At 46.0% G+C, this 21,459-nt stretch overlaps 1 protein-coding gene across 1 annotated transcript; it reads right to left on the bottom strand.

The window, feature by feature from the left end:
- Positions 1–5,106: 5,106 nt before the first annotated feature.
- Positions 5,107–6,310, bottom strand: LOC144160601 (uncharacterized). Its single transcript, XM_077691842.1, has one exon. The coding sequence runs from the start codon at positions 6,289–6,291 to the stop codon at positions 5,107–5,109; it is 1,185 nt and encodes a 394-aa protein (XP_077547968.1). The 5' UTR covers positions 6,292–6,310.
- Between the last annotated feature and the right edge of the window lie 15,149 nt (positions 6,311–21,459).

The raw sequence follows: 21,459 nt of genomic DNA, 5'->3' as shown, positions 1-21,459 counted from the left end.
CTCAATCTGAATGCAGAGAGCCTTCTTTGTACCAGTGCACTTTACTGAGTGACCGCTTTGAAAAATGACAATCCCATCAGTGTAGTGTGACTGATATGTACTTCGGCTACAAGTTACCTAAAGCGTACCACTCCAGTCCAGGTACGACAAATGACGCAAATAAGTACAATATCGCCATTCCTTAAAAACTCTCCACACACACAAAAAAAAACATACCTGTTGCGAACTCAACCTGGAGCGGTCGACCGCGCGTATTGGCGATCGGTTGTTGCGAGCAACAAACCGTTTAGCCAACGTAGCAGTGTGATCCTAATTCGCTCATCAAAAAGCCTACAAACGGCCCAAACACTACGGCTCTTCGATTTACAGACTCGAATTCACCCCGGATATTCCGCGGGACTCCGAGGATTCCCCGAAGCAATAAGGAAAACTAGGAAAATCGAATGACTGACTGCTTTCAGGGAATCTGGGGTGAGTACGGGACTGTAAATCGAACAGTCCTACTGTTGCTACTCCCCCGGTCGGAAGGCTGATCTACGTAACCCTCAAAATCAGTCGCTGTCAAAAAACATTAGGGCTAACCGGCGACGCAAACGTCTAACACGACCCGGAACAGCCCTGCCCTGTTAAATAAATAAGTAAAGTGCGAAAAGTATACTAGTCACTTACCTTAAATCACAGGCGGCATATCTTCGTCGAAAGAATAATCCAATGTCTTCAAAACAACCACAACAAAACACACGACAAGTGAGTACAACTTCACCGACTCGGCGGCCAGTAGGAAGGAAAGACGATTGCGTGATGGCGTGGTGATGTTGCTGGATGGAGCAGTAGAGTACTGAGGCCGGGGTTTCGGTTTCGGTTTCGGCCTTCGTTTTTTCGTAACGCAGTTCATACAAGTCGCGAAGTGAACAAAATGCGTCGAAACAAATTCTGGCTTGAACATAGACACAAAAAGCAATGTAAATAGAAAGGTCAGGTTGCCATACCCAGCAAAAAGTTGAGTTTGTTGGGCTATCCTGTATATAAACAAGTTGTGGAATAAACCTCCCACATCACTTGGGGGAAATCACTTTTGGTTGAAAACTACTAAGAATAGGCACATTTTCCGTTTGAAAAAATCACATCGTGCTGTCGGTGACAAAAAAAAACAGACCGACGGAGGATCGAACCATCAACCTCTGCAACAAAAAGCGAGCGCGTTACAACTGCACCACCGCCACTTTTTTTTTTTTTTTCTTTATTGCCACACTTTGACAGAGAACAAGCACACAAAGCAAGAAAAACAGGTACACAAAGCTGTAACATACACTGATAAAACTGCTAACAGTCTTTTGCTAGCAGGAAATGGCTAAAACTGCTTAAGGTTTGTCAGCGACTCCATTACTGGAAGCCATTCCGGGGGGTCAGGCCGAGTCTTCCAAACCTCTACAATCAAACGAACAGTTTCTCCAAAGTATTCCTTGGAACGCTTAGCATCAACATCGCGGTGGCGTATAGCCATGCGAGATTTCCAAATGCCGTGCAGAGCCAAAACCATCACCACATCATACGGCAACCCGCCGTCATTGTCGATGGGTATAAACCTGATTCCGTAGGCGTCTAGAGGGAAATCTTTCTTCAAAGTCCTCTGAAGCACGTCCCAAAAAAAGACCCCATCCCAACATTCTAAAAACACGTGTTCTACTGTCTCCGGCTTTTTGCACGGATAACAGTCAACCCCCCACGGAACGTACAGTCCTTTCTCTTTTTGCCACGTTTTGACTGGTAGGACACCCGCGTGGAGCTTAAAAAAGAACGTTTTAACCCATGGCGGTACCGCCATAGATTTCACGCGTTTAAGCACATCCTGGCCTGGCCCTGCACGGTACATTGACCGGTACAGTGGAACTGGAAATACAGAGTCAACGAGATCATTATACAATTTTTTCCGCGTTACGCTACATAGGTATTCCATCGTGAAGCGGGCACGCAAAAACTGGGTCGCTTGAACAACTTCGCGGAAGTATCCCTTCATTGTCAAGACAGGGAAACGTGCTGACGCTATAACAAAATCGGGTAACACCACAGACAACTTCATTTGGCAAACAGTACGCAAAAAGGGGTCTTGTACATCCCGAAGGAAGAGAAAACGATTGACAACCTGTCGTAAAAACAAATGAGACAAGGAAAGGCCCCCGCTACGCACGCGCCGAAACAAGTTCGTTCGACTTGTTTTTTCCCACGTGGACTCCCAAATTAACACGGCGAAAACGCGGTGCAACGCCTGCACATGCGCACGCGAACAGTGTAACACCTGGAGCACGTACCATATTTTACTTATTAAGAACACATTGCAGACTGAGCCTCTTGCAAAAATGGAGAGCCCAGTGCCTTGCCATTTTTCTGCTCTATCGCGCAATTCAGCTGTCTGTCTGCGCCAATAGGGATCACTGTCCTCGTAGTTTTCGAGAGGCACACCTAAGTATTTGGTTGGCGTCGTCTGCCAGCTTATGCTTTCAAAAACCTCCGGGGCTTCTTCCCATTGGCCGTGCCAGAAACCTAAACATTTTTGCCAGTTCACACTGCTGGCACTGTATTTACAAAAGGCCTTTAGTGTCTTTACAGCTTCGCTTATGCTGCTTTTATCAATAAAGAAAAGTGCAATGTCGTCGGCATAGGCCAACACACGCACCTCACACGACTGTAGTCGAAAGCCGTTGATGGTTTTGCTTCCAATAACACTCAAACAAAACGCTTCTACATATACACAGAAAAGCAATGGGGACAATGGGCAACCCTGACGTACGCCACGTTGAACCTGCACTGCTTTGCTGAGCGACTTGTTCACAACGAGGCTAGTTGAACACCCACTATACGCCATGCGCACTCCTTGAAGAATAACAGCCCCTACATTTATATGCTCTAACATGGCTATAAGGAGCTCGTGTGATACCTGATCGAACGCCTTCTCCAGGTCTACCTGGAGCATTGCTAGAGAACCTTGAGTGCTGTCGCAACACTCAAGAACACTTCGAGCAGTATGAATGTTCGTTACTATCGACCGCCCCTTTATACCGCATGTTTGATGCGGTCCAACGATGTCCCTAATAACAGTCTGCAAACGACTCGCCAGAATTTTCATTAAAATCTTATAGTCTACATTAGTGAGACTGATTGGGCGATACCCAGATACAGCTCGGAGTTTGGCGTCATCATCTGACTTAGGAATAAAAATGGTGTGCGACTCATGAAAAGACGGTGGCAGCACACCATTCTGATACGCCTCAGCGTATAACGTACACAACACTGGACTTAGGCACTCTTTAAACTTTTTATAGAATGCAGCGCTTAGCCCATCGGGGCCAGGCGTCTTTCCCGGGCTCAACTCCTCTATAGCTTTTCTTACTTCATTCTCCGTTATGTCTGTTTCGAGAAGTGCTGACATCTCTTTGTTTAGGCATGGTAACAATCTCAAAAATTCATCCTTAAACGCCACGACATCAATAGCGTGACATGCAAACAGTTTGTCGTAAAAGTTACAAAAACAGCGTTCTATGCTGGCTTGATCTTTGTACAAGACGCCTTCGCTTTCTATTTCCGCTATCGCATTTCTGCGAGCGTACTTTTTCTCGGAGCATAAGGCTCTTTTGGTCGGCGCCTCTCCCAGCAGCATCTTTTCTGCTCTTGCGCGAACAAGCGCGCCATGATATTTGCCCTGATCTAAGACCTCGAGCTGTGCTTTAACATTCTTTATGTCATCTCTGCACGTCCCCGGCGATCTACATTCTGCTACAATAAGAGCGTCGAGATTACTTCGTAGCGTGGCTTCTTTCTTTTTCTCGTCGCTCTTCATTGCAGAAGAACGTTCGAGGCCTTTTAGCTTAACTTCTTGTTTGAACAGCTCCCACTTCCGAATGAAGTTCGTCACGTCTGAGCTGCTAAACGAGGTCCGTGCGCATGCGTCAACGGCCTCGACGAATTTATCATCTTGCAGAAGTTTGTTGTTCATTTTCCACAAACCCCAGGAGAACGCGTTTCCACGTTTAGCGGCCCTGCCTAGTGTTAACGACACCAGACAATGGTCGCTAAAAGAAACAGGGGTCACTTCGTATTTGTCACATTCACGTACGAGTTCTACGGAAAGATACACCCTGTCGAGCCGCGCATGACTATTGCCCTGAAAGTGTGTATAGCGAACGGTGCCTGCATTGCTCATGCTATCACCTGCATCTTCCAGGGCGCATCCGGCTACTATCTCATTCAGTACCACCGTACTGGCGTCTCTGAAATTGGTCGTGCTGCTTTTGTCGCGCGCTGAGCAAACACAATTATAATCGCCCATTAAAATTAAGAGCCGTTCCGTCTCACACCACGGACGCATTTCTTCAAAGAAAGCCTTCCTTTCGGCTGTATTGGTGGGCCCGTAGACACACATTACACGCCATTCATTGGAACAATACTCCAAGTCGCACACAACATACCGCCCCGTTTCCGAGGCGGTGACAGTCTTTAGAGCGGCCCCTAAGCTTCTCCGAATTAGAAGGGCGCAACCCGCAGAAAACCCGACCGCATGCGACACGCACACATCATAGCGCGCAATAAAGGGCCGCACCATACGATCCGTCTGGTCCTCCCTCCCAACTTTGGTCTCTTGCAAGGCCACGATGTCCAAATCCTCATCTGTTACGAGTCGGTACACCTGATTTTGACGTCTCCGATCCGAAAATCCCCTGACGTTAAGCGTGGCGATGCGCATTGGTTTGCTCAAGTAAACCATGTTTTAGGAGGGAGCTAGACTTATCGCACAACACTTACATTCATGCAGCACGAAAAAGAACGACGCTTCATCAACTGCAAACATCCCATACACGCTCCAAAATCCCGCACTCATAAAACATTCGTATGGCCTGCGGGATTCACGGCCGCTGCAATACACACTGCCACCCTCCCCCCAGCCAAACCTAAAGCTCAAAGCATAAGCATCAGGACCACAATACCCCCTCCAAAAATACTGCCTTGACCCAACTACACTGTTGCGTTTAGTTCGTTGGCGATTCAAGACAGCAGCGCAACAACAAACACTGAGGAACAGGATGGCGACTACCTTTCGTAGTGACGTGCTGGCTAGGAGGGCGGAGCCGAAGTTTTCGTTCGGTCTGGTGGGACGTTGGGCTTCGGCTTGAAGCTCGGACGTCTCACTGAAACCGCCTTAGCCGGGGGCTCCTCGCTGCTGGTGAGTCCGTCACCCTGCTCTGTGTCGTTGCTTTCTCGTTGTCGCTTTGCCACGGCCCCACTCAGGTCCATTTGCACGGCTTCGGCTGCTAGAGCCGACACCTCCGTCGTTCCCTGACTGGCCGCTCCGGTTCCGTTGTCCTCGTTCGACGAGACTTGAGGGGGAGGCGTCTTCGGCTCGACCGGCTGCTCCTTTTCAGGAACGCGCTGGCCAGCCTCGGCCTCGACCCGCCCCGCCGACGTCGACTCCTTCACCGCCTTGTCGGCTACTCCTGCAGCTGTCTCCTCCGCTTCTGCCTCGTCCATGAGGTTTTCGCGGAGGTCGTCCTCCCTCGCTGGACCGGTGACGCTGGCGTAGGACTTAACGCAGGCGCTTGCATCATGCCCGAAGCGACGGCACGAAGAACACTTCGGAACCTTGCATTCTCGCCTGACGTGCCCCTTGAGGTTGCAACGTAAGCACTGCGGGGCCCTTCCGGCGACGACGACGAGGGCCTTGTCACCCGCCACACGAAGTTCGTGCGGCAGGTCGTCGATGGTCACGCCCGCCTTCAACTTGAGGGTCACCGTTCGAAGTGTCGAGCCCTTGTCTTGGATGCCTTCGACGCGCCACCGCTCCCTGCGCACCTCGCCGACACGCCCGTAGGGCGCCAGCGCAGCGCGAACGGCGTCGTCCGGCACGTTGTGCAGCAGCCAGTGAAGCTTGAGGCGGGCTTCTTGATTAGACGGGTCGATAACAAGGCACCGACGATCCTTCACCTTGATATCAGCGAGTGCAGAAATTTTCTTTACACCCTCCGCCGACTTGAACGTCACTGCCCAAACGTGACTCATCTGGTACGCCCCCAACGCCACGACGTCGGGGAGCAGTTCCAGACGAGCCAAAACGTCCCGAAAGTCCTCAACGCGGTAAGGCCGGGCACGCATGTCGGCATGAAGAAAAACCGTGTTTAAAACCGACTGACCTGAAGGAAACTGTGGCAAAAGTACTTGGTAATCATCAGCATCCTGGGCATATATCCTGTTACCGCGGGCCGAAAGGCCCGCTGAAGCCGCTCCTTGGGCGGAGCTCGACATTCTGCGACCGCTCGCTAGCGCTACCGGAAGCAGAATCCAACTGCACCACCGCCACAAACGCAAAGGGCGTCTCAACAAGTGGCATATTTTTGGTTTCTCAAACTGAATCGCCATAAATGCACAAATATTGTGAGTTATGTTTACTGCTTCTCGTATATAACCCATTCCGGAAGCCATACCGCTTCTTGGGCATGCACCGGTCCCCAACTCGAGGCTCACCTTGAACCGTGTAGCCAGCAATCTACATCTAAAAGAGATATCGCACATCCCCGATCTCCCCGACGGTTGCCAACGTAGCTATGAGTGACATGGCATGCACGCCCGGAATGAAAATTATGTGTTGTAATAATACAGTGGTTGGATCTGTCTCAAGGCAGCTGATTACAACTAAGGCGGATCGGCGAAGCGCTAGACCCGTAGTCTGCCCGGTACAATTTAAGCCATGCCACTGAAGGTTCTCTCCGTGGGCTCAGCACAGCGAAAATGAACACGTACGGTTTGACTCTGTCACAGTGAAAAAAAGCTTCCCATGTTCTCAACGTAAGTGTCGGCACGGCCCCCCTTACACCAAAAACGGCGAATAAAGGGCATACTGTTTCATACCAGCCCTTCATGTTCTGGCTTAAAAACAAGAAGCGCTAATCAAAGTAGATTTTCTCTAATATGCCAAGTTTTCAGCAGTACCTTTTCAAAAAGGCAGTTATTGTTTTTTTTTCTCGAAATTCCCGATGCCACCGCTATGTTTCTGTTATGATATAAGTCCTTCGCTATCGAATGAATTTTGGCTTGCTGCCAGCATTCGTTCGGAAAATGCTTTTCCCTTATCAATACAGCAGTCAAGCTTGCCGTCACGCCAGCATCTGCTGTAATTGCGCAGCGTGCCTATTACGTTTCCGGCAACACCTTTTGAAAAAGACAACTTTTGTAATTTTTTTGCAATGGTCAATGCCACCGCTATGTTTCTGTTATTACAAGCGCTTCGCTCTCCTAAAAATTTTGGCTTTCTGCCGTCATTCATTCAGAAAATGCATTTCTATCATCAATTAAGCAGTCAAGCTTCCCGTCACACCAAGATCTGCCGCCATTGCGGCCGCAAGCCTGCCAGCATGGAGGATGGTGAGGAAGAAGATGGAAGGTGCTGGCAGGCATGCCACCATGCCTGCCAGCACCTTCCAGCGTCCCCTTCCAGCAGCTTCCATCACAGTTTCTTACGTACATCAAGCTTTCCGAGGCGACCATCAAACGCAATCAACCTTTCCAGCAATGAATCTTGATGGTTGGCTGATGGAATTTTCAACAGGGCGGAAACCAAACAGGCTACTTCTCGGAATAGGCAGCTCCTATTATTTGAAAAAAAAAACCTAATAACCGCCTTTACAAACAGTAAAGCCATTTTCGCCTTCAGGTGACAGAGCGACGACATAATAATTGCTTTGTTTATTCTTATAAAGAGCGAAAGCGAGGGGCAGGAAGAGGGAGTTCTAACTTCATTCCTCTGACACCACTCGCATTATTAGCTTCGATGCACGTGTTTAACAGGTATACGCAGGACCCCGTAGAAGTGCCCGAGAAAGTCTCGAGGCGAGGGGGATCGAATGCACGATGTACGTAAAAAGAATCCTTCCTTCGTATCATGCGACCGTTCGGCCAAATATTCTACGGATGTCAATTTTTGGCCCGATCCCAATAAGGCAATCGAATACTATAAGTGGTGTGTGTACACGTGCATAACTTCCCACTGCTTAACCGAGCTTTACATTCACGCGAACGAGCGACCAACTAAGCAATATTGCCTCGAACCATACATTGCCTTTGGGTATTTGTGTTTTGTTTGTACAGACCAGCCGCTCCTGACTGTTATCTGTATGCCAAGCAAAGCACGTGTTCTATTCGGTTTTTACACCGCACAGATAATCTTACTTGATGGAAAGGGTGTTCCCCACTAATGGCTCAACACTTAAGTAATCCTCTTTGATAAATAGTGTACTCGCTGTAATCAGACGGTTCTAGAAACACTCACGCCTAAAGATAAATGCCCGTAGAGCAGACACATTGGTATTCGATACAATGACGCCAGAAGCTTGCCACGTTACTGCTTTGACCGCTTGTACGCAGCTTATATTTTCTCAAAGTTTTGCGGAGCGCAAGTTCGCTCCAACAAACGTTCATTCCTTCAAGAAAACCTCAAACGTTCTTGGCTACGTGACATCTGGTGAACGTGTGGTGTACGCAGGCTTTATGCCTCCTACGCACGCTGTAGGCAGCCAAACCAATCCAAGTGAAGTGAAGCTGACGGCGAGGTTTACCGCCCGAGTTTAGCCTGCTGCAAAAAGGACGCAAAAGATGTACCACTGCTACAACCGCCATGCAACAAGAATTTACCTCACCATAGTCCTGCAGCAACCACGGAAGCCGTCGTCATTTCTCAGGTCACCTTCGTCGAAAGACGTATTTCGCATCTTAAGCAAAGCTAATCGTACGTTTTGGTTTTCCAATTTCACCCAGGAGTACCAGAACAAATTGAAGTAGCTTTAATTATGTCGTGCAAGCAACGCAAGAAACAAGTAGACTATCACGATCGCCGACCTTGAACGCGCACCTGAAGATGGTTTTAGGCTTTCGGATTCTTTCGGCTGAAGCCAGGGCTACCGCAAGAAAAAGAAAACCAATTTTTGGCTTTGATGTGTTGCTACAGCCAGTTGTTTTGTGAAACTTAAATAACGTCAGACATCTCTAGCAAAGCACCGATTAAAAATCGAAGATTGAGCCCGACCTGCCCGGCATTCACCGTGCTGCGTGTTTTTATAAGAGCAGGAATCCATCCGGACAGAAGTCAATGACAAGCTTAGATAAAACACTACCTGTGAAGAAAAAAAGACTGCCCTTCAAGGTACTGCAGTGACTACCGGCGACTGAAAAAAATCACCAAAGTGGATTTGTATACCATTCACGCAAAATAATTGTCGGGAATCAATCTGATTAGAGGCTGCGGCCCATAGGTTTAGAGGAGAGAGCCAAAAAAACTCTGCATTCATAATCCCTATGGCATATATAAGTTTAAGGTGCGGCGTGTGGGCTGTGCATGGCACCAGAATGGTTTGCAAGAGTGAAGGACTATTTTGCTAGCTGGCCTGAAGTCGCGGACTTGCATCGTATACCCAACGATGTTGTTGTATTCGCTTGGTATTTCGACGACACGGTTGGAGTATGTACTCGAGGCCATTCGCGTGTCGGGGTTAATGCTGAAGCCTTAAAAGGGCCGCTTTTCATAGTAGGAACTCAATGTTTTGTGACACGTCGTCAACGGCGCGAGAGCCCTGCCTGAACTGCAAAAACCTCAGGCATAGCGAACTTTCCAAGACGGTACGTCAAGAATTACTTGCGAATTTGTATCGGAGTGCCCGTTCTACCGGCATTTAGTCGCAACCTTCGCTAGTATTGCACAGCCCCTCTGGTGCTTGACGAAATATACCCCCTAACAACTGAGAAGACGGTGAAGAGGAAGCACTCTGCGTTCTGCCACCACGCCCACAAAGCTGGCCGTGATCGCTCATCTAGACGAAAACACCAAAACCTAAATGCACACTGACGCTACTGATATAGTCTTGGGTGCTGTCCTTGTCTAAATATAACGTAAAGCGTGTTTTGTCGAAAGAAGACAAAAACTATTCTGCCTTTGAAAAAGAGTCCCTGGCTTTTATATGGATCACTAAAAAATCACTCATACATGTTTGGCAGACCGGTAAACGTTGTAAGAGACCACCGTGTGCTGTTCTGGCTCTCCAATTTGAAAGACACCTCTTGTAAGCTTGCACGATGAAGCTTGCGCCTGCAGGAATTTCACGCTACAATCATCTATAAATGCGCCAGGAAACACTCCGACGCCGACGGCCTCTCTCGCACACCAATCGACCCACCACAAAAAGGCTGAAATGAAGGCAGCGCGTACTTCGGAGTCGTGGCGAGCACCCGCATAGCCACCCAGCGGCGTGCCTACCCCGAGTTAGGGGTTATGGTGAGCTACCTCAAAGGATGCAACGTAGCCGCGTCTAGGTCCTCCAAAGCAACGTACCATCATTTAGCCTCAAAAACTGCATACTCATGAATAACCCTGGACCGAGAACACATTAACGTTTTGTCGTCCTCGCAGGCCTCAGTGACGACATTTTCAGAGCGTTTAATGATTAGCCGGCTTCTGTACATCCCGGCTTCTGTACTATTAGACAAATGAAAGCAATGAACTACAGGACCTGCCTTACAAATGCTGTGTCCTACAAGTTTTGGAGCTGCATTGACTGCCAGCGACAAAAAAGGTAGCCGACGCTACCAGGCAGACTTCTGCAGCCGACCTTCGTCCCATCGACGCCTTTTCACAGATTGGAACGGATCTTCTGGTCCCGTTCCCTAAATCACGAACCGAGGAACAATTGGATTGTCGTAGCGACAGACTACATGTGGTGCTGCGCAGTGCCCACTTCTCTTCCGAGGGAGACTTCGCCAGAAATCGCGAAGTTCTTTGTATACCAAACTGTGCTGCGACACTGAGCCATTGAATTTCTAATCAATAACTGCGGATCATATGCCAGGACTCTTACGCTACAGTAATGCGGATCACATAACGATGGCGTACCACCCCCAAACAAATGGACTTACGAAACAACTGAACAAGACAGTTACGGATATGCTTTCTATGTACGTCGACGTGTTACATGAGACTTGGAACGAAGTCCTCCCATATGTCATGTTCGCGTACAGCACGGCTATACAGGAGAATATGCCGATGACGCCGTTCGACCTTGTCCATGGAAGTGAGCGGGCTACGCTGCCTGACGCCATGCTTTCGCACGTAGAATGCGGCGACCTCAACGCGGACGTCCAAGCATTCCTTCAGCGTGCTGAGAAGGCAGGCCAGTCGGCTCGAATTTGCATGGTGTGGAAGAAACTGGTTTTTTTTATTTCCACCTCTGTGGTTAAAGACTTGTTTTGCCCTTCGGCCAGTGCACTTAAAATATTTTTGGGTTACGCCTGCAATACTTATTGGTGCGGACAGAGACAGTTGTTTCATGTTATTTTACTTCTCCTCAACCTTTATTTTTTGTGGATCCCTTACGCTACAACGCACGGCGCCGAGACTCCGAGTACCACAAACGTGGTTTTGTGTGGTATTGGACTTCCATTTTGCTAAGCAGACTCCGCGACAATCCCCAGCGACAGCATGTCGGACCCCCCTGGATTGAACGACGTGTTAACCTGCTGACATGTAAGGTGATCGCCGATGGCAATTCCAGAACATCACGACGACGCCCGCGACCCGAGGTCATCCCCATGGTTCTGCCGAAGCCTTACTAAGCAAGAAGACAGACATTGTGTTTTGTTTGTTCAAGCTGTCCGTTTGTTTTAGCATCAGGTCGACGCAGCCTCAGATGTGGTAATTTTTCCGAACCATGCATTGGGTTTCTTCATTTTCGTTTTGGGTTTACCAGCTGACCATGCCCGCCTGTGTTATATGTGTGCCAAGCGAAAGCGTGTGCTCGATTGCTTATTTTTATGCCGCATGGGTTATCTCTTACAGCGAAGCTGATAGCCTCTCGTTGGTCGGAAAATTTCGTGCCATAAAAAACCCAGGCCCGATTCAGCTGTTCTGGTACAAGACGCCGAGCGAATGCGAGAGGATAATCAGGCGTGTAGCATAAAGGTGAGTATTCGTGTAAAGAAAAAAACACAAAAGTAGTATGGCACAGGTGAGGCACAGGTTGAGGTACAGGTGAACAATAGAACCCCCCCCCCCCAGGTCTTCTGTAAAGATTAGGTTTGCAGCGGTTCTATCAAGTGGATAGGGTTGACGTCATTCGAGAGCTAGTGCATGCGTTGGTGTAGGCAGGAACCACCATTTCTCGGCTAAGACTACGACCGCATTGGTCAGAACGCAGCATTGATCACAAGAGGAGCCGAGTGCACGCCACGAGCCCGCCGACACAACGAGAAAAATGTACCACCCTAACCCATAAAACGACATATATAGCGCTTTACAACAGCTGCACTCGACATCCCATTTTGCAGGGCGGGATTTCTTTGATTTTATTTATAAGGAGAGTGTTTCGCCCTAATGTCACTAGCCTAGAATAACCTTTTTGGGTCTACGTGTCCTCGATGTATTTGGACGGTTCGAGAAATACACGCGCCGAAATATAATTGCCCGCAGAGGAGACGCCGCGGTATTCGATACGCAGACGCCACTCTACGCACGCTACTTCGTTGACGGTTTGTACACCGCTTGTATCTTCTAAGCCTTTTTGCGGTGCACAAGTTTGCTACAATAAACGTTCGTTCTTTCAAGAAAACCTGCGTCATCCTTTTCTACGCAACAATATACAAATCGACGTCGGTTCGGAACGCGAGAGCTTGGTAGTTTAAGAAATTTTGACGTTACTTATTTGTAATTTTAACGCATATTGGCAGTTTCTCGCGTATAACAGTTTTTGTCGCCGCATCTGTGCGGTAACTCCGACCAGGTCGTTCTCTTTTAGGGAGACCTTTCGGCTTGGTGTAGAAGTGTATCAGTCCAGACCTATTTCGAACGTCAGCTTTCCACCCATGAGCCAAGTGTGTGATTCATAAGCAGAATCACAAATAAAAATACGGCACAAAGAAATGCAGCAAGTGACGCGGCCCCGTACTAAAGCGATGAAGGCGCGGCAAAATTGTCGCCGTACCAGACGGGTTCAGGCAGATGTAGTTTTATCTCGCAAAGAAGAAAGGCATCATCAGCAATAACGGAGCGGTAGGCACAGGCGGTACCAGGTAAACACGAAACGAGGCCGGAAAGCACCGCGGAAAGAAATGCCATGTTTTTATTTTCAAAAGCTTCTCTAATATAATGGTATTTGCAAGAATGCTTATAAGAGGCTATTACTTGAAGACGACTTTATTAAATGTGTGAACACCCAAGTATTCGAGAAAAGAACAATCACAGCACCTATAAGTGAAGATAACTGTAAGAGGTACATTGGGAAAAATGTTTACCTGGTGTGTGCGAGCGGCAACTTTTAATTGTATTTATAATTAATTCATGTATTTCTTCACACTGCATCCCTAAGGAGGTATCGCGGGAGTGGGGCATACAAAGCACGCATCACCAGTACAACGTGCACTGAAACCAATAAACAAAACCACACAAAACGAAAAATATCGAACACTCCAAATACACTATAATGAACACAAATAATGACGGCAATAATATATCGGTGCTTATTAAGAAACAGCAGATAGAAATGGAGGCAAAGTAAGAACGTGGGTGGAGTCAGAAGGTAAATTCTAGTGCTCTACAACACGTGGAAAAAAGCTGTATTTGAAAGTGTTTGTGTAGCCGAAGTAGGGGGTCAGGTGTAACTTGTATTATCTTCTAGTGGTGCATGGTTCGGCAAAAGGTGTAAGGGAATCCTGTGAAAGGCGACGGCAGCCATTTATGATGCAATGCAGAAATTTCAGAGCCTGAATGCACCTGTGCTCCGAGGGTGGTGCCAAATTCAAAAGAGACAGTGTTGACGACGAAGAAAAATAACGGTCTTAGCATGGGCAAATAAATCGTACAGTTTTCTTCTGAATCCCATAAATTTCATCATGACGTAAGACAAGATGAATATAGAAGGGAAAATATGCATGCTCAGCAGCAAGCTCAGCTGGGGGTATCATTTGCTAGGCTGATTCATCTTCATATCGTCAAAAGGCAGAAACATTGCCGCTCGCACGCGCTTGTTCATGACTTGCCGTACAGTACAGTGATGTTACTTTAAGAATGGTTAGTGTGTGAAATAATCTAGGTGTATTACGAACTATTTGTTTTTCCACGAAAAATAGCCTATGCGTCGCAGCGAGCTAGTCCCGCCCCCCAGTAACATGTTGCAACTCATTGCACACGAAAAACAAATATTCAAATTATATTTACATATATTTCAAAGTAGGAGCGAAGGAGCAGTGCAAAGACACTGAAAGCAGGTAATTTTCCAGTTAGTTAACCGATGTGTTTATCACAGAATATAAGCTGTAATGAGTATACAGCTATGGTTATGAAATGGGTGTATTCAATATTTCGAATACCGCTGCAGAAAATACCGAAAATATTACGCCCAGAGCTAAAGAACATGGCTTTTGTTTTGTGTATGTTTATATTAAAATCATTACTAATTGCTTTAGTGTTATGATAGGTAAGGTTTAACTTGGATTCTAATACCGCAGAGTGCGGCGACTTCAGAATGCATTACCGTGATTGTGTGTCCCTAAGCCACCCGCAGCTGGTGAGAACTGCTGGGTGGCGCAAGTCACTGTGGACTGAAAAAGGCTAACATCCGCTAATTTCGTCCGCCCTCGTGCTCGTCGTAGTGCGGTCCAGGAATCATGCATTGACGTAACCAGGCGGCACAGGGCTGCGTTTCTAGTCATGTCAGGAAGAGGACGGACTTTCCATAGCTGATTGGCCTGTTTATCTTTGTCAGAAACCGAGGCACACAAACACACGAACAAACACACAACCCACAAAAAACATACACAACCAACGCACACGCAACCCACACAACCAACGCACAAAAAACCAACACATAACACGCAACACAACCAACACACGCCCGCCCGCACGCAAACACACCCACACACCCACACTGTCTGTGACATCATGTTACATGATTATTGACAACTTAGTCCGAGTGTGCAATATGTTGCAGATCTGATATGTTCTCAATTAACCGTCATAGAAAATAAAGAATGACATCAGAATTATATCTGTAGTCTGGTTAATTCAAATCTCTAAAAAAGTTTGCTTGTTTTTACTTCTTCATGTCTCGGCTCTCAGGAGGACATCAGGTAAACTGGCACGGTTGTAAAAATAAATACGATCTTGTCCCGTATACATAACTAAAACATGCAAAAAAAATTCCTTCCTCCCACGCCAAACGTATTTGTGGAAACGACGAGTCATAGCAGTATATCTCCACACATTGTCCACGTCCATTGATGTAAGATTACATAAGTGAAGTCGGAAACGCACGAGTCTATACTGGTTTAATTATGAAGTAATATATTGCGATTTATGGCATCAAAATATTTGCTGCCGTAAAACAATTATATGTAGAGTTAGTCGTTTAGCTTCTGTTTATTTCTTTACAGTTACTTCTGCTCTATTAGTGCAGACTTCGTCGAACAGCCTTTGCGGAAGCCATGCTGGAAATCAGATAAATTTTAGCGTTTGAAGAAAAAGACTTCTGGCGGGACAAAATATATTTTTCTAGAATCTTCGAAAAGATGGAAAGGACTTATATAGGCTTGTTGTTGGCGGCATAGGTTTTGCCTTGTCCTTTGAATATTAGTGTTACTTCCGATCGTTTTTTTGTTCGCTGGGAAGCATCCAGAGTTCATATCAACGTTTTTAATAAGAACGAGGTATTGGCAGATGAGGTCGAGTACAAGTTTCTCAGTGCGTAATTGTAGAGTCAACCTCAACACGTTTGACATTTTTGAGGGACCGAACAGTGTGTTACACTTAAGAGGGGCCTGTTTGCTGCTCGAACACGGTATCACAGAATTAGCACTAAACACGGTACGATAAAACAGTAGGATGGAAGTTGCTATAAATGGCGTTGACGTAAAGAGCATTGAAGTGTTTCCAGAGGGCAGTATTCTAGACAAAATGACCGCTGAAATCATTTTAAATATATTATTGGGGGTTTTTGCGGGAACCCAAGGCGTCACTGATAATTTTCCAAACACGATCGGGACGCAATCGCTGACCCTTATGAAATACCTTATGGTTTTATTTCCCTTACACTTTGCGCCGCTCAGCTTTCACCTGCATGCAAATGTTTTCAAATAAACCACGGTAGAAATATTTCCCCATTTAAAAACTGAGAATTACCGTTGGTTTTTCTTCAGTTGTTTATCAGTTTGACGGTAATACAGGGCTTTTGTGTACGCTTCGGGATGTGAACGTTTTCGTTAGATTTTCCAAACGTAAACGAGCGTAGAAATGTTTCGTCTTTTTAAAATTCAGCAATACAGTTTGTTTTTCTTCAGGTTTTTTACCAGTTTTACGGTAATCCAGGGCTATCGTATATGCTTCAGCGACTTTAAACTTTTCATTAGAAAGCAAGTTTTGTAGCCATGAATGAACATGCTCATAGAAAACTTGTAGGCATTGTCTGCATTGGTGCTGTTGATAACTGCTGTCCAGTCGCTGGCAAGTATATTATTTCTGAACTGTTTCAGGCTATATTCGGTGATGCTTTGCTAGATAACATCAAGAGCTATTGGTTTTTGGTCATGATGCGCACTCGCGTAGGACAAAACAGCAGGTGATGGTCGCCTAAATTAAAGTAATTCTTTTGCACTGCCTTAAAAGGCATATCTTAATTAGTAATAAGTTGCTCTAGAATACAGGAGCTTTTAATGGTAACAAGAGTTGGTGTTAAGATAACATTTTTCAACCCACAAGCCGCAATGCATTCAACCATATCGTTTAAAAATGAGTTGTCACCAAAACGATTGGGGCTAAAATCTTCACCATAAAATAAACGGAATATCTTGTAGGACGAATACTGACGTGGGCCATCAACCAAATTTTTAAATTGTTGATGCAACTCAGAATAAAGCGCAGAGTGTTGCTGAACAGTTAGAGCTTCGTAATCTTCGGGAACAGAAGAGAACTGGGGCATTTCACAGAAAGAACCTCTCAACAGCAATATAATGGTGATGCCACCACTTCGTGTACTGGGGTGTTCCGCAAAGAAAGATTTGTAATCTCGTAATGTCGGCATGCTAAAAACACATTGAACAATGTCTTCATGACCAAAATAACGCCAAATCAAACTAAATACTGCTCAAAAAGCGAGCAAATTAATCGTTGTTGCAACTAATGAAGGAGTGTTGAGATTAATAAGGGTGGTGGTATTTCTCGCACGAGCCCACACCCTAATACATCATGGTTTTACGAACACCCGATTGAATTCGTCACGAAACGCCAAGATCATACGGAGGAGATTAGCTGATAATGTGAGTGTTAAGTACCACTGCCAGCAATATCTTAAACAGGTTATGTACCGAGTCAATAGAAATGCAATGAGCCGCATCAGATTTTCGTGTGGATATACTGCCGTTTTGTGTCGATACGTGCTGCCAGTTGGTCTTCGCTGCTTTGCAATGGCCTAGGATAGTTGGCGTCTTTCGCTTTTGCTTAGGTGTGCATTGACGAAGATAAGGAGTACTGTTATCCATGAGGAAAGAGCCATCCGAATTCACGGTTTGTTCACCACATATCCTCAAAGAGCCCTTAGTGATGGGCGTTTTTCTAGTTTTTTTATAGCCTGGCGTCGGTGGCGTGCTTCAATGCCTCAGGCAACACTGCCTCCTCGATATGGTCCTAATCTTCGCAAGAAACCACGTGATATTCTCAAAATCTTTCAAGACGACACTTTCCGTTCGATATTTCAACGACTTGTAATGCAACATCTTTTTTTTCTAGTTCTTGCAAGATTTCTTCTTTTCGTGGCATTGGTGACAGAGTCGCTCGTCTTCGTTTCTTTACAATGTTGCCCTTCACAACAGCAGTCAACTTTGTTTGTAGTACTAAAAACTGTTTATGTGAGTCGTGCTTTTGACTTTTTCGCACATTTCTGCCCGCTTAAGGCGTATATTGCTAGCGTTTGCAAGTGTCGTCATTTCGGAGTAATTTTTAACATAGAAACAACCTATGCACCAACAACGGCTCTTTTTGAAGCAAACAAAACACTCGACGTTCAAACCAACCTTCTCAATGGTACGAACCAAGCTTTACAGCTGCACTACAGGCGTTGTCGCAGCTGCCAATGGTAACCAGTACTTATTATTCCCACACCCACGGGTACCTCCCGAGAGTTTTTTTTATAAAAGCTGTGATAATACTGAGTATAAGGGGACATGGATAACTTTGTGGCTGGCATGATTCACTACCCCGCTACATTCTCGCGAGTGCTGCAAGTTTGCTGTAGGCCGACATGGTTTTGTGCTTCGCAAAAACGCCCACCTTCCACAAAAAGTTGCGACAAACAAGAGGGCATCTGCTACAATACGAAATGTTCTATCGTGGATTGTGCTGAAGCTTCAATCGGCTGGTGGACACCGCCTCAGAGATGTCTCCTTTGCGATCTCTCACACTAAAACGTGCGCCGGATCTCACTAGACATAAAAGACCTCTCTTTTGTGGCTGAAGCACTAGGGAAGCGGTGGAGCCTTTGAGGCTTCTGTGTATATTTTAAGCGCTTTTTTCACATACGTAAGACCGTATCGGACCTCCATAGGCCGTACTTCTCTCTTCGAGCCAAACCACGTAAGCTCGGCCGCAAAGTTCTGTTTCTCTACCGCCGCTGTTCATCTCCCGCAAAGCTGTAAACCACTATCTTTTTCTCCGACCTTTCTCGCCAATACCAATGTTGCTCGTGCCACTACATGGGGGAGGTGACAGCACTTGGAGCAGGAATGCCTTCATCTATGCTGCAGTGAAAATATGAGTATTTTTGCCAAGCGCTTTTTTAATGTTGTTTTACAAATTTGCAAAGAAGACCGCATGTTGTTTATAAAGCGGAGTGGAGGGAAACATGCTCGTAATTTTCAGAACCTAAATAACATAAAAATACCGCCCACAGCTCCGTATAATAAAGAATAACTCGTGAAGCTTCTCTACTTTCGTGTCTTTTATTTCACTGGGGCATACACGGCCTTCAAGGTGGGCAGACGGCCACCACAAAAGTTATTTTTGTGGTTCCCCATGTTTCTTTGACATCGCAGATATCACGTAAAATGCACGCACCTGCGCATAGGCGCACCAACCAGATAGAGCTATTCGCAGCGAGAAACAAATTCCCAAACGATAATTTTCAGAACACCAGATGCGTGGTGGTTCTGTGCACCAGCACTCCAAATTTCTGCATAAGATTTTTCGACGAGTAGTTTTTGCGTTATATATTGCTAGACGCATGATGGTTCCGGTAGGAGGAACTACCGTAAATGCAAGGTAACTAGACGGGCCAAGAAAATAAAACAGAAGATGTGCCTCAGTGTGTCAGGAGATGGACTGCGGAGAGTTACAGTGCGCAGCTGGAGACTGTTCTGAGCAAGGGTGCGGCCGCTTCACTAGGACACACAATAGGAAGATGGTCATGCTTTAATGGGGGGCGGGGACTCGCGGACACAAGGAGGTGGGCTTTAATAACGTGTTCTGATTGATTGTACTTGGCCTGTTTTGCTGATGTTGGAATAGGGAAAATATTTTGAGCAATGTGAACTTCGAGCGGCACCAACTAAATCCTCATAAACGTGATCCACGTGCGGTTCCAGTGGATGTCCCCCTTTCGCTCAGGCTCCTCTTTTGCTCGGCTAGGCTGTCCTAATTACCTCAGAAGCATTTACTGCTAACATGAGTTAAGGCACCGTGTTTTCTGTTTAAAAATGTCCAATTATGGAAGAAAAATGCAGTAGGTGAGAAAAAGTACAACAGCTACCAAGAGGAAACTGCCTAATAAGCCTAAAGATGTTTATGCTAACGAATGAGAGCATGTATCCGCGCTCACGACTGCGTCCTTCAGTGCAAGAAATGCTTCTCTTGCATGCCGCCTTGATATACCACCATTAAAACAGCGCCTTGCGCAGCAGTCCCTATACGCTCAACAATGATTCAGCCGTTGCCCGATTTGTACTGGCTAAATATGAACATGCCAAGTGTCCAAATTGTACAAACGTGTAGGAAGCGGGCTTTACCCAAGCTACAACAGTTATCCCTTAGTTTATGTAAAGCAGCGAATATTTCGTAAGGGCGATACTGTAAAATTGTTCTTGAAGTGTCAAAAGTTCAAACACCTTGTGTTAAAGCAATGGAAAACTTATCACATATCGCAACTCACCCCTTGTAAATTATTGCGGCCCATGAGGTATGAATCCGTTGAGGCAAAACAAAATAAGGCAAAACTACTTGAGAAAGCATTGCCAGCACTTTTCTCGTTTGCCTGAACACAATGCGTCAGTTAGCTACGATCTGTTTACCTAAAAAGGCAAAAATCAAATGCCACTATCCTGACGCAGTATGCGGTTTGGAAATGCATTTTACTAAAAGATGCCGAAATAACTCCGAAAAATAAATCAAGGAAGCAGACGAGAATGTACGCAAATGCCACGGTAAATTTATTTTTAAAGGATGCGTTTTTCTTATTCACTGCGTTGCACGATTTCATAAGGCCAATAATCAGTTGTCGCCTCGGCATTCATGATCTTATTTTTCTGGATCTACAAATTAGGGTTATATGAGAGGTAAAGCACGCAAACGTGAAACGCGCTTTCCTGCCTCAAACAATAAAAGCATGAAGAGCACACTGTCTCCTCCGGCAATATAATGGGCCGCTGATGTAATGATGTTAGTGCACATACACAGGGAATGCTGCTTCTGTTAAAGTGGACAGCCCTTCATTGTAGTTGCTTGGTATCCCGCAACACACTGGGACGTTTCTATAGCTTGTATCCCTCTCTGACTCGCTTGTCTGTTGTTCTTCGCTCGTTATATAATTGTATTATTGACACCAGCTTGTCGAAACTCACACTCTTGTAGGCAATACCGTTCTCTCACAGATCCTTGGGGCACAGGTTATCTTCTTTTTTTTGTGGAACACTACTCTAAAAAGCTCTATTTTTTTCATTCCGCATAAATGCTTAGTTTGTCTTTTGTAAGTAAATGCGAACTAAACCCAAGTAAACAATGCACGAGGACCTCACTGGTGCCCGTTTTGTGTATAAGAACCTAGTTAATCAATCGCAGATAAACGAGAAAGAAAAGCGCAAAGAAGGCCATAGGAGGGCGTCTTTGTTCGGTTGACAAATCAGCATAGCCAAACCTGTACCGCGTGCAATCGCCCAACCCACCGTCACATTATTCCAAGGTTCCACAACGTTTATCAACTCACTCCTTTTGACAAGAGGCTTATTGTCTCTTTTTATATGTGCGCGTAACCACATTGGGTGAAACGATGTGAAAGTAGAAAATCGATTTTTTATATGCAGATAAAGCAACTAACCAATTTTTCATGTGCGGATTTTTTGCAGAGCATTGCAGGCTAACAATTCTCTACATCAGTTTTAAATAAAAAATAATAAAGGAAAAGA

Source organism: Haemaphysalis longicornis, unplaced genomic scaffold (assembly GCF_048455015.1).
Source record: "Haemaphysalis longicornis isolate Haplotype H1 unplaced genomic scaffold, Haemaphysalis longicornis Haplotype H1 scaffold_11, whole genome shotgun sequence".
NCBI lineage: Eukaryota > Metazoa > Arthropoda > Arachnida > Ixodida > Ixodidae > Haemaphysalis > Haemaphysalis longicornis.
Note: the sequence above shows the minus strand (reverse complement) of the source record. Positions and strands in the feature narration are given on the sequence as shown.